Consider the following 18731-nt stretch of genomic DNA (forward strand, 5'->3'; position numbering starts at 1 on the left):
ACTAATAGAACATAAAACAAGGAGTGTGAGTTGCTCTTGTGAGAGTACTTTCACTCAGGAAACACTGCTTTACCAGTTTTTTCTCTTAAAGTCAGCATTCTAATTAAGAATATGGTTTCCATTAACCTGTCCATCTCCTGTGGAATTCACTCAAATGGTTACTAGTGGATAGTTTAAGTTAAATGGAAATGTAGAGGGGCATTGAGTCTCAACTCAGGTTTTCAGACAGCAATATCAATCTCAGCTGCACAACTGCTTAACACAACTCACCTTCCAGTTCTGCAAAGCCCACCCTGGAAAAGCTGGAGATGTTTCCGCTTATTATATGTGATTTCAGCTGACGTATTCACAATTCAACAGATATTTTTCAGCAACTTGAACATTTGACTCTGGATACAAGTCCAATAATTTGCATTTAGTGCTACTGCAGTTTATCCTATATTCCAATCATCATTCCAACTTTAGGGTCTTTTGTACAGTAACCCTCTCAGTTATGTATTTCATAACCCTGCATAATCTATCAATTAGAAGCCAGTAACCTCTATTCTTAAATACAAATTGAACCGCAAGTTAAATGTGGAACAAAATATTTCTCCAGTTAATTGTAACCTATGAAACTTCATCCTTCAGGTGTAGTCAGGCTTTATTTCTATGTGAAATCCTCTTTCCTATTTTGACAAAGAAAAGGTCTCATGAAATTAAAGTTTTCTTGAGAATAGTAAATACCTGAAGTTGTATAGTCTATATCATAGGTTTAAAGGCATTTATCTTTCAAATTTTGAAAGATATTCATGGCCAATTGTAGGGTAAGATAAAAGTATCAGGCTTTTCTGCCCTCCCACCATTAGGATAAATGAGGGAACCCTGTGATCCTGAATGCATGCCTGTTGGCGGGCACCTGGAGTGGGTACACCTGGGCTGAGAGACTGAGTTTATAAGGGCGGCATCATGGGGACGCCAGCAGAAGCCAAGAACAAACGGAAGCTGAGAGAAGAAGAGAAGCAGAAGGCCGGAGAGCCCAGATAGGCCTGCCAGCCTCCTGGCCCCCCAGCACCCCTGCTTGCCATATGCCTGGTATATCTTAATAAAAGCCTGCAAAAGCCACTGAGGGCTCTAGGACTCTCTCACTCCTCCTTTACCTGGTCTGCTGGATCAGAAAACCTGCTCAGTGCCCCAATTCTGCCCCTACACCAATGTTCAAAAAACTACTCAACAAACATAATACATCATTGCACCAGACCCAAGTGATATTAGTAATAGGTGAGTCCATATTAGTCATAACCTGCCTAGGATTAGATGCCTCTATGGATAACTCAGAAGGAAAGCTTCAACTTAAGACTAAATTGTCTGAATTTTATGTTACTTAGTTTAAACAGTGACTTTCAGAAATTAAGTATGATGGGAGAAAAACCAGCTAATATATTGTAGTACACTGTAGCTCGTCTTCTGTCATGTTGAAAATTTCTGATTTTTACCCAACTAGCTATGTCAGAAGCAAAGACCCCATTTCAAAGCACAACACAGAAACAAGATGTGGCTGTGCTAATTCAAGAAGAATTAGATTATTCTGGACTTTCAGCTAAACTGTAATCAGTTCTTAATGCCTTGATTTCTTGATTTTTTTTTTTCTCATCTTGGGAAAAACTAAATCCAATTTATTAAGTCCTATCAAGAGTGAAGGAACAGAGCCTGAAGAAAATCCTTGTGACCAAATAAAACAGTGACATTCTCACATTTTCAAAAGGAACTTAAGTCACCGAAATACAGATATGTTCATAAAGACTAAAGGAGTAATTTTTTAAACCCCCATATAGGAAAACATTAGCACAGGGAGTGAAAAGTTTAACATTTGTCATTAAATGGGCTTCAGGAAAGGCATTTTTCACTATCTTTTTGGAGAAAATTAGCCTATGGAATGGAAAAGTTCTGAGATAACAAATACCAAATCAGTTTAGAGTAGCTTACCAAACAAGGAGAGTTTAAGAAGGACACTGAGAACTGGTGTTCATCAAGTTGGCCATCTCCCAAGAAACACAATTCTGTGCCCTGAGAGCTGAGTGGGAAGAATTTATTGACAAATTCCTTAGCACCGAGCTGGAGTCAGAAAGTCTCATTTGCCTTCGTTGAACAGAGAAGATTTTACTTTAACAGATTTGATGACCTTCTTGAATTACAACCTTGCTTTTGGAAAAGCAATTATTTTTTAACAGGAAACCATGTAATTTACTCTGCACTTGCTTCACTCTGCACATTTGGTGATGCTTTATTTATATTTGTAGAAATTAATAAATAATGTGATAGGTTCTTTTTCTTATCACTTTACCTCATGTTAAGTTCAATACATTGATAACCAAGAGATTTTTTTTTGAAAGACATTTAAAATAATGATTTTTTTGTTGTTGTTGTCAAGGATTAGAAACTGGGTTAGATGGGTGCTTAAATATTTCAAAAATTCAGAACCGACATATTGACCCATAGTTAGCAATGGCCTAATTTTTTTTTTAAATATTCTGTCAGTTTGTGTTTATCTCTTACCATATACCCATTCCTTAAACAAATTATTTGGTTATGATATGGTGACACCAAAAAATAGCCATAGTTGAACATGGCCCAGTTAACAAATTTATATTATTTTAGACTAACATTCAGTTCTTAATTACTTTAGGATATTGTCTACTGGGGGGAAAACACTATAAAAAATGAAATACAAGAAAATTACTTGTCATATCTCCACTTGTTTGAGAGTATACAGTGTTGGTCCTTTAAAATGACAATGTCTAGCAGTCCTAAAAAAAAAAAAAAAAATTCTCAATGTGGAAGGCAATCTGACTCTAAAGAAAATGCCACTGAGATTGTTAATTATATTCTATGTTGATCAGATGGTCATGGTTTAGCAGATGTGAAGCCAAAACATTAAAAATTCTACCTTAACTAGCATATATTAGTAGTATCATGTGTTTGGAGCTTTAGTTCTTCACATAACTCAGCTGGTCTCACGGTTTTAGTATGTTCACATATTACAGTTATACACTAAAATCTTCAAGCAATAAAAGTTTTAACTTCTGGTCTCCAAGATTGACAAAATCTAAACCAACTAATAATCAAAATCTAAAAGATTACGAAATATATTTTCAATGATACATTTCCCATTAGAGCTTGTTTTTAACTGGTCGCTGTGCATGTTGAATGGGTTCAACATTTGCAACCATTTATCAAGTTTGGGCCAGCAATGCTAATACTGCTGACGGTTCTGCTCTTGGAAGAGGGCCGTGCTTTCTGTTGCATGCATTACACTGACCCTGTACTTTCTTTCCTTTCCTTTGTTTCCTGTGCCATGCTTGCTGTGTAGCAAATGGAATCTCTTGCAGTAAGTTAACTTTCTTTCATACTTTGTCCATTTAGGCATGGACCCATAACAAATCTTATTTTTACTGTTACTATTATATCTACTAGCATGTTTTCCCTTTTTCATTTCATTTTGTTTTATTTGGTAGTCTGAGACATGCAGTTTATTAGTAGCATTCCAGGCTGCTTTTGTCCCTAATTAGAAACCTATGTTGCTATGAACTCTCATACTATCAGTGGAATATTTTGAGTAATAACTGTTATTATCTGTAACTTAGGAAAGTCAAGAGTTTTCATAGCTAGGTTTCACCCTAAATTGTGAAGGCAACATTTTTTAAGTACTTTTTTGTTTATCTGCAAGTCTTTGGCAGTTTTCTTTTATACCAGATTTTTAAAGGTTTTCACAAAGAAAAGTTTAAATGATCGTAAATTAAATGCTTTACAAAAACAATAAAAAATCTAGTTTGGGTTAACTAGTGTGTAGCTATATCTTTAAACTAGGCTGGTTACCAGCATGGAGAGAGCAAATAAATAAAAGTAGAATCATCTTTCCCCTAAGGGCCAGTAAAGGATTAGAGGAGAAAGTGAGTTTCATTCAGATCGTCTTAGCATGTAATTAATTAATCCAAAAAAAAATAGGATCAAAAGTCTGTTAATAATGCTTTTAATAGAATATTCCACCTAAAACCTAAATTTAAATTTTTTTTCATTTCTCTTCTTACGCTGATTTGGGGAGTGTTCAATTCTAAGCTGAGTTCTTTATAGTCTATTAGTAAAAGAAAGGCCTATTTATCCTTAACCACATTTGAACACTGAACAGTGAAATGTTTAGCTTAAGCAACATATTTAACCCACTTTCACTGGTCACTGGTGAGCCATGAACCTCTTTGTAAAGAAGGTTTTTCTGTACCTTTTGCAGAATCCCCTCTACTACCTAGGCACTAACCCATTCTTGAAATAAATCGGGCAATGCTTAGAGGCCAGCCTAAGCAGATATAGTTCAAAGAGTAGAATGTAGGAATTTTTCATGGTTTATTTTTTTCCTCATTGTATAAAAAAATGTATAAGGAAAATATTTAAATTCCAGAGGTATCTACAGGGCTCAAGGACCATATTGTATGACTATTTTTTTAATATTCTTCCCACAGAAAGTTTTGAATATTTTTACAATTTTTATAAGTACTTCTGGTCCCTTTTGGAGAGCAAATCTGGTCCCTTTTCATTTTACTTTAATTTGACAAATATTTGTTGAGCACTGAGTAGAAGCATCATCAGTAAAGTAAACATAGCGCCTTAGAGGATCATGTGACTGTTGTGTTTGCATAGACTTTAGGATGAGCATCTGCACCCTAAATAGCAGCCAGATCTGTCACACAAGAGTAATAGCCCAAGAGTCTACTGAATTTATAAACTTAACACCTAGAATGACAATGTTTTGCCTCTCAAACATACATTTAATTAATAACATTCCTTGCTTTTAAAAACAAGTTTATAGCTCCTAAAAAATTAACCACAGCTATAATCTGCAGATATTTAACTGGCAAATGTAATGGAAATATGGCAGTTCACTCAATTCCTTTAGAGCTACTACTTTACTCTAATTAGTCATCTTTCAGCAGCTATTTTATTCTATACGATACTGTGAATTTCTCACTGATATTTGTTGACTGGGTTTTATTGTTCTGCTTTATTTAGAAAGATAACAGCTAGTTATGTTTTCTTGATTTTGAAAAAGATGTATTTGTCTCCATCAAGATTTTACTTGTTATATAAGAATGATGCATAATAACTGTCTTCCCATGCAAATTCTCTCTTTAGCAATTGGAACTGTGTCAGAGATTATATAAGCTACACTTCCAGCTGCTGCTGCTTTTTCAGTCCTACTGTAAGCTTATCGGCCAGGTGCATGAAGTCAGTTCCATGCCAGAGGTGAGCACACACACCTCCCAACCCCAAGTCCTACCCAAAAACCATTCTTTTGCTCTTGTTTTCTTTCTTCCTTGTCCATTTATAAGTGATTTCACTCTCATGTGATCATTTTGTGCAAATCTTAAATAGGTCTTATATTTATTTCTGTGCTCATTTGGCAGTGCCAGGACTAGGTCAGGCAAGTGACATGTCTAGCACACAATTTAAGGATGATCCCTGGAGAACGGATGCTCCCCTGAAATGCTATGTAAAAAGGCCTCGCTTATTTAACTCCAACCAGGGCCTTTTGTCTGGGCATCCTTATTTGAAAAAATTCCTTATGTGTTATGGTTTTACTTCTGTAGTTTTAGCTTGTCATACTTGCCCTTACATTGAGATAAGAAGGAAATAACAATATAGTGTTTCTCTTGGCTTCTGTGCCCTGCTTACTATCAAAATGCCTTAACATTTTTAAATGTAAAAAATAAACATCCTACTTAAAAGTGAACCAACATTTTCCTATAAGTGAAGAGAGATACACTGCAGTGTAGTAAGTCAAACAGTGATGGTGTACACTAACTATTATGGAAGCACAGAGGAGTGCCCAACTCACCTGTTGGCGAGAAGGTTGAAACAGGAAGGCTTTCTGGGGGAAGTCATATCTAAGACAATTCTTGCGGAGGGCCTGGAGTTAGGGACATAAAGTGGGGGCTAATGAGGAGCAGTGCAGTAAGAAGAAATACTATGGACATCAACATGCTGGTGAGAAAGAGAAAGGAGCTACAAGTACAAGCAATTTTATTTGCTAGAAACCAAAAGGGGAGATGGAGTAAGGCAGAAGAAATTGGTGAGGCTGAGATCATAGGAGATGCTGTGCCTGAAAGTAGGTTAATTAGATATTTATGGCAGGGACATGGAGGGTGGATTTGAGGACAACTAGTTTAGAAAGCAGGATACCAGGCTGCTGAAATAGATGAGGTTAAATTGTGAATTAGACAGGAGTGCTAACTGTGAAGAGGAAGGAAAAAGTGTGAGAGAGATTAAGCACAAAATGTCCATGAAATTGACTGGATATGGGGTAAAGGAAAGAGAAGAATGGAGGATGATGCTCAGGTCACATCTCAGAGGGTCATCTCAGGTGACCCACAAAGCAGCAGATGAAATGAGATCTAAAGGAGGTTGAGGCCATTTTGCATCCAAACAGCAAAGCTTTTTGTCTGCCATTCAGCTAAGTTGCCCACCAGGCCTCGCCCAGGTTTATCAACACATTCCAGGTGGTTACATTTGAGAATCTGAGGTCTAAGGAGAGATCTGGGCTTAAAGCACAGATGGTGTCATCAGTGAACAGCGGGAGTCCCATGAAACCATTTCACATGAGAAGCAGGGTGACGATGTTGCTGGGAAGCCTCAAATCTGAGGCAGGGACAAAGGAGGAGATAGAGAACAACAACCATTCTGTTATATTACTCAGCTTGAGAAAGAAATATGACTGCAATTTTTAAGTATTTTCCAATGCCAATTTCAAGGGAGATGAGACTCCACCATCTTTATTTATTTATGAGGCACTCTTGACAAACCCTCTGTAGAATTATAAATCATCAGATAAAAGAGAAGATGGTCGATAATCTGTTGTTTGCCATATTGTCAAGATAAAATTTACTCTTCTTACTCTTCTGGCAAATATTTTCTCTTTGCTCAAAAAATGGAGAATACACAAATGCATCTCAAATGTCATTTTCTATATTAAAGCAATTCAAGCTTCACTTTAGAATAATTTTCTACTAATAATTTACATATCATATATATGCATGTGTGGGTGTATATGTAATTATTTTAAATTTAGTAAATTTAGTAAATAACACACATACACACAGAATATTTTAACTTAGATTTAAGATAATGAAGGAGAAATGCACTCTCAATCTTAAAATTTATATTCATAATCAAGATAGTCAAGTATCTTATTTTAAATGTTACCTAAATAGGGCCTCCCCGGTGGCGCAGCGGTTGAGCGCTGGGTTGTGAAGCTGCGCGCGGCCTCTGCGGCGCCGGTTCGATCCCCGGCTGCTCCCCGGCCACCAGAGGAGGGTCCCACATGGCGCGCAGACCTCTCCTGCCGCCCGCTGCTCCCCTCAGCAGTGTACTTGGGTCCTTCTGCCTGCTCTGCTCCCCGCTCTGGTGAATTCTCTCGCCCTCCCGCACTTCTGACTGTACCCAGTGCATGTATAAACAAAACAAACAAACAAACCAGCAAACAAATAAATAAAGCATGCCTCTATTAAAAAAAAAAAAAAAAAAAAAAAATAAATGTTACCTAAATAAATTTTAAATATAATTCTGGAGTAGATAGCTGTATTTAGTCTCATCTGTATGAAGACAGACAGTACTTACAGGCCTCAGTTCTATATTTGTATAGTGAGTAAGCTGGGAGTGAAGAAAGGTGAAGATGTTGGATAAATCAGCGTTCCAGAGAAAATGGGTATCATCAGCTTGCATCAGAAAGGAAAAACCTCTTTAAATGTATGTTACTTTTTCAGAACTACTCATGAGATCATATTGCAACACAATTACCTTCCATAGTACATTTGGAGCAATAAGAAATGACTTAAGTTCTCTCATGATTTACTTTTTAGCACTCTGTACATTTTTGTTCCAGTAATTTTGAGGGAAAATATCCTTTACCTCTGTAATATGAATAGTAATATTATTTTGAGGATTTTTTTCCCTCTTCCGTAGAATTATATCTCTAATCTTTTTCTGTGATCTAGAAATAGTGAAAAAGTTTTATTTTTCAAACAGGGTCCATGGTCATGATTACATTTATTGAGTACTTAAGTGCTAAAACCATAGTAAGAATTTTGTATAATACTTTACTTTAAAATAACTGTGTGAAGTGAATATCTCAGAAATAAAAAAAAAAAAAACTAAGGCACATAAACCTACTGGTTTCACTGTGACCCCATAGTCATTGCAGATTTGGCATTTGAATTCAGCTCTACCCAGGCCCCAAACTTTTCTTCTTACACATTTTACCTCCACAATGACCTTGCAACCATTAGAAAATATTTTAAATAAATCTTCAGTTTTGATAGATGGAGAGCATCCCAGCTGTTGATACATGAAGATAATGCATATAACCCCACAACCCCTGCATTTACCATGCAATGCAATATCATTTGTCCTGTTTTAGTTTACCAAAATATTAAGCTTATGTCTAGCCAGACCCATAATCCGTTTCCCCCCCGTTGGGGGTATAAAATCAAACCTGCAATTAAATAGAGTAAAAATGATTTTTTTAACAGCTGCTAAATATGTCCAGAGAACTGAGTGACTTAAAGAAAAACCTCAAGGAAGCCACTGTGGCCATCGCAGCTGACCCTCTTTACATAGAAGGTGCGTGGTCTGAGCCCACCTTCACATCTACTGAAGCAGCCATCCAGTCCATGCTGGAATGCCTGAAGAACAATGAACTTGGCAAAGCTTTACGACAAATCAGGGAGTGCAGGTAATTCTACTATTTCTTTTAGAGATGGTGAAAGGAAATGCATGCCTGATAATCTTGCTGTGGCTGAGAACTAAGTTACTACAGAAGAAACATCTAGATATTTTGTATGCCTCCTTCTCAGATCTCTACCAATACCATTCCAGAAACATGGAATTTCTAAACTTAGGGATCTAAGTGTTGGTATCATTGCTTTTGGTCACTTGTCTTTCCTAAAAAGTTGAAACACTTCCGGGAAGGGCGGAGCAACATGGCGGCGAGGAGACGCTGCGAGTAAGATCTTCCATTAAAAAAAGTTAATAGGGAGGAAAAGCGGCAGGTCCCAGTGAGAACTGGGACACGGAAGATAAATGGACAACTCCAGCAAACTACCCGAAGAAGAAAGTTGCCATAAAAGAGGACCAGAAGGGAGGAAAGCACAGAACCCTGCTCCCCTCCCCCACCCACAGAGTCGGCACTCTCCGACCAGCAGAGAGGAGGAAAACAACAAACTAAAACGACCAACAAGAACGAACTACGCATCAAGCGGGACTGTGAGTGGAAAGGAACTATTGCAGCCACCACACCCCGTGAACGGGAGCTGTGGAGAACCCTGCAGGATTTGCCGCGGTAGTGAGCGAACAGCTCCAGGCGCCATTAGAGAAGAACAAAGAGACTCTGGAGACGCTCACACAGCCCTGGGCCGGCCGGTAAGCTTGCGCGGAAAAGCGGCGCGCTTGGGGCGCTTGAAAAGCAAACGCGGATCGGGATCTCGGCTGCCCAGGTCCCCACACCTGCGACCTAGGCTTGCGGGGAGACACGCGGAGGCCCTCATTGGGGTGAAAGTACCTCACTGAGTAAGCAGGAACCAGGCACCCAGGCACGGGAGCGGGGTGCAAAAGGCGCCATTCCCGCGCCACTGAACTGGGCTACAGCCCGCGTCCTGGACCTGAGGGCTTTGGAACTGAGACCCGGGGCACGAAATTCAAGGCGTGGGTTCTCCATGACGGTGGGGCACAAGGCAGACAGAGCACCCCAAAGCCGTTGAGGTTTAGCCTACCATTCCCGCTCTGTTCCCTGTCCCACGGGATGGGGGGAGGCGAAAAACAGCCCCCCCAAGGACAATAGGAGAGATCTCTGGCGCCACCTAGCGACCAGGAAAAAAAAAGTCACTAACACCCCATAGAACAGGGAAATTTCTTAAGACTGCTTGAAAAGGGCAGAAATTTCCCGGAGGAGACAGTGGCCAGCTGGGAAGTTAGCCCACGCCAAGCCCCTTCCAACCAGCAGTCTGAGCCCACAGAGGGAACAGGCAACCACGGCCGGGGCAGACCGGGCACGCAAAGAGTGTGCCTGAGACCGGAAGCACAGGGACTGAGTCCCGCGTTGCCATTTTAGAACAGGGACATTTCTTCAGTAAAGACTGCCTGAAACCAGCAGAAAGCTCCCTCAGAAGCCAGAGATGGCTCCTGGAGGAGCCAGAGGGGAGCGGAGAAGTTCTCCCAAGATGCCAGCCAGTCCGAGCAACACAGTGTCCCAATGCATACGACAAATTAGAAAACAGACAGTAGGGAGTAGAAGAACCACACGCAACATAACAACTCCTCAGGAAAAAAGCACACCACAAAAAGAAAACCACCCTCCAGATTATAACGACAGTAACTTGGAAGAACTTCTGAGACTTCCAGAAAGAGAATTTAAAATTGCGGTGATTAAAAAACTGACAGAAGTAATAAAGGAAAACAATGATATGAGAAAAATAATCAACGATCAGAAGAATGAAATTGAGTCCGTAAAGAGGGAAGCAAAAGAAACGCAGGAGATCAAAGAATTAATGGAGGAACTAAAGAACTCTGGGAAAAGCAATGAAAGCAGAATAGATGAAATGGAAGAACGAATAAGTACTCTTGAAGACACAGAAATAAAAAGAACCAAAACAGAAAAGGAAAGAGAAGTACAAAGGAAGAAGAACGAAGAAAGACTTCGGGAACTATCTGACTCCATGAGGAAAGGAAATATAAGAGTTATAGGAATTCCAGAAGGAGAGGAGAGAGATGTAGGAACAGAGAAAATATTCCAGGAGATAATTGAAGAGAACTTCCCAAATGTGAAGAAGGAGCTGAAAATTGATATACAAGAAGCAAGAAGAACACCAAACTTCCACGACAAAAGGAAAAATACAGCAAGACACATAATAGTAAAGCTCCCAAGAATCCAGGACAAGGAAAAAATAATGAAGCTGACAGGGAAGAAACAGATAACATTCAAAGGAAAACCAATCAGGCTGACATCAGACTTCTCTGAAGAAACACTACGGGCAAGGAGAGAGTGGAGGGACATAGTCAACAGACTCCAAGAAAGCAGAGGCCAACCAAGATTACTCTATCGCGCAAAGCTCTCCTTCCTCTATGAAGAAAGAAAAAGGACCTTCCCAGACAAACAGAAACTCTGGAATTTCATTACGACTAAACCCCCGCTCCAAAAAATACTACAAGGAATCCTAAAGCCAGAACCTCAGAGGGACGAATAACAACGAAAGAAGGCCAAAAAAAAAAAAGTTATTAAAAGAATAAATAAATAAAATCAAAGGAAAGACAAACACAATGGCAAATACAGATGCTAACATATCAATATTAACTCTAAATGTAAATGGACTAAACTCTTCAATAAAAAGACACAGAGTTGGGGGCCTCCCCGGTGGCGCAGCGGTTGAGCGCTGGGTTGCGAAGCTGCCCGCGGCCTTTGCGGTGCCGGTTCGATCCCCGGCTGCTCCCCGGCCACCAGAGGAGGGTCCCACATGGCGCGCAGACCTCTCCTGCCGCCCGCTGCTCCCCTCAGCAGTGTACTTCGTTCCTTCTGCCTGCTCTGCTCCCCGCTCTGGCTCTGGTGAATTCTCCCACCCTCCCGTGCTTCTGACTGTACCCAGTGCATGTATAAACAAAAAAAAAAAAAAAAAAAAAAACAAAAAAAAAGCATGCCTCTATAAAAAAAAAAAAAAAAAGACACAGAGTTGCAGCCTGGATTAAGAAACAAAACCCAACCTTTTGCTGTCTCCAGGAAACACATTTAGCTACAAAAGATAAAAATAGGCTCAAAGTTAAAGGATGGAAAACAATCCTACAAGCAAATGGACCAAAAAAGAAAGCAGGAACAGCTATACTTATATCAGATAAAACAGACTTAAAACTCAACAAAATAAAAAGAGACCCCAATGGTCATTACCTTATGATCAAGGGGACAATACTTCAAGAAGAAATAACACTCATTAACATATACTCACCAAACGAAGGAGCACCAAAATATATCAGACAACTGTTGTCCTCTCTGAAAACAGACATCAGAGAAAACACATACGTAGTGGGAGACTTCAACACACCACTATCAACAATGGATAGATCAACAAGACAAAAAATAAGTAAAGAAACTAAAGCTCTAAATAAGGACCTAGAGCATTTGGGCTTAACAGACATCTATAGAACACTAAACCCAAAAAAAACGGAGTACACATTTTTCTCAAGTGCCCACGGATCATTCTCCAGGATCAATCACATACTGGGGCACAAGACAAACATCAACAGATACACCAAGATTGAAACCATACCAACCATCTTTTCTGACCATGAAGGCATCAAACTAGAAATAAACCATAAAAGGAAGGCAAGGAACTTTCCTACCTCATGGAGATTAAAAACCACACTACTGGAAGACCACTGGACTAATGAGGAGATCAAAGAAGAAATTAAAAAATTATTTGAATTGAATGACAAGGAGGACACCAATATCCTAAATGTATGGGATGCAGCAAAAGCAGTAATAAGAGGAAAATATATAGCAATAGAAGCTCACATCAAGAAACAAGAAAGAACTCAAAGAAGCAACCTAATCTCGAAGCTCAAAGATCTAGAAAAAGAACAATAAAAAAAACCCAAAACCAGTAGAAGAAAAAAAATAATAAAAACCAAAGCAGAAATAAATGAAATTGAAACTAAAAAAAATCCAAAAGATCAATGACACCAAGAGCTGGTTCTTTGAAAAAATCAATAAAATAGACAAACCCCTAGCCAGGCTCACAAAGGAAAAAAGGGAGAAAGCACAAATAAACAGGATCACAAATGAAAGAGGAGAAATCACAACGGACTCAGCAGAAATCAAAAGAATAATCAGTAACTACTATGAAGAGTTATATGGAAACAAGTTCAACAATCTAGAGGAGATGAACAAATTCCTACAACTCTACAATCACCCAAAGCTAGATAAAGAAGAAATAGAACACCTAAACAGACCAATTACAAGCAGCGAAATTGAAATGGTAATTAAAAACCTCCCCAAAAACAAAAGCCCAGGACCTGATGGATTTACAAATGAATTCTACCAAACATTCAGAGACGAATTGGTGCCTGTCCTTCACAAACTCTTCCAAAAAATTGAGAAGGAAGGGACAATACCAAACACGTTCTATGAAGCCAACATTACACTAATACCAAAACCAAACAAGGACAACACAAAAAAGGAAAGCTATAGGCCAATCTCCCTACTGAACACTGATGCAAAAATCCTCAATAAAATTTTAGCTATCAGATCCAACAATGTATCCATAAGATAATTCACCACGACCAAGTTGGATTCATTCCAGGGACACAAGGATGGTTTAACATCAGAAAATCAATCAACGTTATCCAACACATCAACAAAAAGAAATATAAAAACCATATGATAATATCAATAGATGCTGAGAAAGCTTTCGACAAAGTGCAACACCCATTCATGATAAAAGCCCTTGAAATTCTTGGGATACAAGGAACATACCTCAACATCATAAAGGCCATCTATGACAAGCCAACAGCCAGTATCATTCTCAATGGTGAAAAGCTGAAAGCATTTCCATTAAGATCTGCAACAAGACAAGGATGTCCACTCTCACCACTGCTTTTCAATATAATACTGGAAGTCCTAGCCAGAGCAATAAGACAAGAGAAAGACATCCAAGAATCCAAATAGGAAAGAAGAAGTCAAACTATCACTATTTGCAGATGATATGATAATATACATAGAGAACCCCAAAAACTCCACAGAAAAAATAATTCAACTAATCAATCAGTTCAGTAAAGTAGCAGGATACAAAATCAACACGCAAAAGTCAGTAGCCTTCCTATACACAAACAATAAATCTGAAGAAGAAGAAGAAATCAAAAAACCATCCCTTTTATTATTGAAACAAAAAAAATCAAATATTTGGGAATAAATCTAACAAAAGAGGTAAAGGACCTATACAAAGAAAACTATAAAACACTGTTAAAAGAAATAGAAGAAGACACAAAGAAATGGAAAGACATCCCCTGCTCATGGATTGGAAGAATAAACATTATTAAAATGGCCATCCTACCAAAAGCAATCTACAGATTCAATGCTGTTCCAATCAAAATTTCAATGTCATTCTTCAAAGAAATAGAACAATTATTGATGAAATTCATATGGAATCACAAAAAACCCCGAATAGCCAAAGCTCTCCTGAAAAAAAAAAAGAAGGGAATGGAGGCATCACACTCCCAGATTTCAGGCTATACTACAAAGCCATAATCATCAAAACTGCATGGTATTGGACCAAGAACAGACATACAGACCAATGGAATCGAATAGAAAATCCAGAAATAAACCCACAGATTTATGGTCAACTAATCTTTGACAAAGGAGCAAAGACTATGCACTGGAGCAAAGAAAGTTTGTTCAATAAATGGTGCTGGGAAAACTGGGTCGCTACATGCAAAAGAATGAAGCTTGACCACTACCTCACACCATACACAAAAATCAACTCAAAATGGATTAAAGAACTAGACATAAGACCTGAAACCATAAAATACATAGAAGGAAATATAGGTGAAACACTACGTGATATGCAACTCAAAGACATCTTTACAGACACATCACCCAAAGCAGTGATAGTGAAGGCAAAGATAAACAGCTGGGACTACATCAAATTAAAGAGTTTCTGCACAGCAAAAGAGACAATAACAAAAACAAAGAGAAACCCCACCAACTGGGAGAACATTTTTGCACACAACACTAATGATAAAGGACTGATCACAAAAATCTGCAAAGAGCTGATGAGACTCAACAACAACAAAGAAAATAATCCAGTCAAAAAATGGGCGGAAGAGCTAAAAAGAAACTTCTCTGAAGAGGAAATGCAAATGGCCAACAGGCATATGAAAAAATGTTCAACATCACTTGTAATCAGGGAAATGCAAATCAAAACTACCATGAGATACCATCTTACACCAGTGAGAATGGCACATATTAAAAAAACTAGCAACAACAAATTGGCGAGGTGTGGAGAAAAAGGAACTCTTCTGCACTGTTGGTGGGAGTGCAAACTGGTCCAACCACTATGGAGAGCTGTGTGGAGATTTCTGGACCTACTAAACATAGAGCTTCCATATGATCCAGCAATTCCACTCCTAGGTATTTACCCAAAGGACACAGAAACATCAATTCCAAAGAACACCTGCACCCCTATGTTTATAGCAGCACTGTTTACAATAGCTAAGCTTTGGAAACAACCCAAATGCCCAAAAATAGATGACTGGATCAAGAAGATGTGGTACATATACACCATGGAATATTACTCAGCATTCAAAAAAGATAAACACATGCAATTTGCAGCAACATGGATGGCGCTGGAAGGGATCATGCTCAGCGAAATAAGCCAAAAACAAAAAGAAAAATACTGGATGGTCTCAATCATAGCAGGAATCTAGAAAACTTAAATAAGGGACCAGGAAAATGAATAACTATAAGAAAGTGAAAATCAGAATCAACAAAAAACTATGAAACAGAGACACTTTTGGGGGGGTGGGGGGCGGGAGGGGAGGGATTGGGATCAGAATGGGGGGTTGCAATTGTATGGGGAATATAAAAATAAAATTTATTATTAAAAATAATAAAAAAATAATAAAACAATTAGGACCCCCCCCAAAAAAAATATTTTTTTCCTTCATTATTTGTTGTGAATATTTATGCACTTAAGTTCATCAGTATTTGCTTCTTTAGTTCACTGAGAAAATAAATTCTGTGTTATAAAGTATCTCTAACAAGTTATTGGTGAAACTAAATAAAAAGATATATTTATTACAAAAAAAAAAAAGTTGAAACACTTCCAAGTATACTGCAACATAATTTGAAAGTTATTATTTGAATATATCCTTTTGGGGATTTTTCTCCCTTCATTTTATTAGTATGTTCACATTCTTTAGAAAGAGAATGGTATAGCAAATTATGTTTGGTTTTATTGTAGAGTAAATGAATTGTATCTCAACAAAGCTGGGGTATTTTAGCATGTAATATTCTTCTATGATTGAGACTCATAATGACACTACTGTGACCAATAGTGCCTCTAATCTATGTTCTTTTTTGACTGCAGAAGTCTGTGGCCCAATGACATCTTTGGAAGTAGTTCTGATGATGAGGTCCAGACACTACTGAATATTTATTTCCGTCATCAAACTCTGGGACAAACGGGTACTTACGCATTGGTGGGGTCTAACCAGAGCCTGACTGAAATCTGCACCAAGCTGATGGAGCTAAATATGGAGATCCGGGACATGATTCGCAGGGCCCAAAGTTACCGAGTCCTCACTGCTTTTCTTCCAGACTCCAGTGTTTCTGGCACTAGTCTCTGACAGGAGCCTCCCATCCCCCATGGGTTCCAAGTTGGGGGTGCTGCCATGCTGGGGTGATGTCATTCAATGTCTTCTCAGCCTTCAGAAGGCTTGGTCAGACTGTTCTCCCTCTTGTTACCTGTAGAACTTTTTCTAAAGAGGATGACAGAACTTCCAATGTGTAGCAATACTTACTATAAGAACCAAGGTAGCATAGAACATTCTGAGACAGACTCCATCCATCATGCTGTGTGGCACAACTGTGTTGTCATTTTACTGAGCAAATGCAACTCACTACTGAAGAAGTGACTTCCATTGCATACCAAAGCTGACTACACTGAACAATACCTTCCTTTCTAGAAACAATTTTAGATTGACAAAAGTGCAATGTTTTCTTCACTAAAAAAATTTTATATTCTAAAACTTGTACATTCTCTCCCTTTATTTTTCCTTTTTTTCTCCTTTTTTTTGTGGGCTGAGGAAGAGGCAGGCAGAATGAAGCTGGCCACTGAAAATTGTAAGGCGGTCTAAAGCTGACAGCCTGTGATGTGAAAAGGGAATTGTAAATGGACAATTTAATGTACACTGTAATTTGAATACAATTACTGTATCTAAAAGGAGCTGCTATGAAGTAACTGTATGTTGCTAGGCTACTGTTTTGAATGCTCTAGATCTCTTTGCAGGGGTCTGTGATTAGGACCCTAGCACCAAAATTGGTCCAGATAGACTTTTTTTTAAGGATCTTGGCTGCTTTTTACTAGAAGGTTGCTTTTATGAGCATATTTATACTACAGATGGATGATTGTTAATTTTAACCAACTTTGCCATTTTGTAGAAAAAAGGTAAAGATATTCACGTTATAAATTCAAGTCTTTTCACCTGTCACGCATGCATATTTTAATGTCCATTTGGATAACCGGAAATAGACTCATAGAGGTAAGTTGTCACTTTGTTTCTTAAGAAATGTCATGTTTTATTTGTAACATATGTATAGGGCCATTCCTAAGTTTTCTCCTTAATGTTGTCAAGTGTTGGATGTGTGCATGTAAACCTGTTGCACATCAGAAACATATTCAAAGTTTATCTATGTAACTTATTCACTCTGTAAATACATTTAAAGTTTTTGTGATGTAACCTTGGTTGGTATTCTGTTCAGAACTTCCTTTAGACTAAAAAAAAAAAAAAGACAAAATACATATCAACCATGGATTTTCTTTATGGTAAATGAAGATTTTTGCCTTTGACACACATTTACATCTCTGCATGTGAGTAGCCACTGTGACAACCCCAAGGGGCTACCATGTTCATGTATTCCATGAATAGCACCCTTCGGGTTGTACAATTTGATGGCCCAGTGATGCAGGACATGTTGATAACCTCCTTGGAAGTGTAGACCACACAAAGGCTGTGACCTTCAGCCTACTCTCTGTAATCAATTAGAGAGGAATCAGAGAAGAATGAGCATTCTAATTATCCACAGCCTATCGTCAGGTTGTCATCCTTAAAACTTTGAAATAGACTCTATAATGAGAAGGGGGGAAAAAGCAGTAGGACTTTTAATTCTGTCGACAATACCCATCTATTCTCTACTCCACTCAACAAAACAGGAACAGAGAGACACATAATCTAAATTCTACTATATTCCTACTTACATTTACTTATACAAACAAATATAAGTTGCTTTCTTTATATATTCTATAACTGTGGCATAAGTAATTTTTCTAGACGTATTCTGCAACAGGAGTCTGACCCAGTATTTTTTTTCATGTCACCATAGATACAACTTGACTGATTTTAATAACTTTCTGGATATAGCTGTAAATATATTCTGATGATTTATTTTTTTCAGCTTCCCTGAATGTTTTGCCACACTTTATAGAAAACTGAATTATGAACTCTCTGAAAAACATTACAAAAGGCAGATTTCTACAGATAACCATAATAGTCTACCCTCAGCAAATGTGTTGGGACCCACAATAGAAAGGCCTAACTAGTCATGACTGAATTTTCCACCATGCCCTAATCTTATAAAGGAGGATTTCAATAGTATATTGTAATCTATAGTCACAAGAAGTAGTGAGGTATTTTTTCTTAATTTTAAGAAATAAAAGGAATTGCTAATAGGAAAGAATTCTATTACTTTTCCTTCACTCCTTCACCTTCTTTCTCTTGAATAGGGGTGTGAAAAGCTGTGAAGGAGAAAGACCCTTTAAAGTTGCAGTTCTTCCCCAGCTGAGCCCAACAATAACTTTATTGTGTTTTAAGATTTATTTTTATTTATTTATACAAGAACTGGGGTATAGGCCAGAGGCGTGGGAGGGTGAGAGGTTTCACCAGAGACA

The 18731-nt window shown here is 38.2% G+C and overlaps 1 protein-coding gene across 3 annotated transcripts in view; it reads left to right on the forward strand.

Moving 5' to 3' along the window:
• Nucleotides 1–18512, forward strand: part of FRY (FRY microtubule binding protein) — a 386045-nt gene extending 367533 nt beyond the window's left edge. For 2 of the 3 annotated variants that reach the window (XM_054701594.1, XM_054701593.1), the window contains 4 exons: nt 3350–3367; nt 5164–5274; nt 8556–8758; nt 16152–18512. In XM_054701594.1, coding sequence (XP_054557569.1) covers nt 3350–3367; nt 5164–5274; nt 8556–8758; nt 16152–16410 — 591 coding nt within the window. In that variant the 3' untranslated portion in view covers nt 16411–18512. The remainder of the gene's footprint in view (nt 1–3349; nt 3368–5163; nt 5275–8555; nt 8759–16151) is intronic. The other variant, XM_037527137.2, reaches the window with a different exon arrangement.
• The last annotated feature ends 219 nt before the right edge of the window (nt 18513–18731 follow it).

This window comes from Talpa occidentalis, unplaced genomic scaffold (genome assembly GCF_014898055.3).
Source record: "Talpa occidentalis isolate TD23 unplaced genomic scaffold, MPIMG_talOcc4v2.1 talOcc4.5, whole genome shotgun sequence".
Classification (NCBI taxonomy): domain Eukaryota; kingdom Metazoa; phylum Chordata; class Mammalia; order Eulipotyphla; family Talpidae; genus Talpa; species Talpa occidentalis.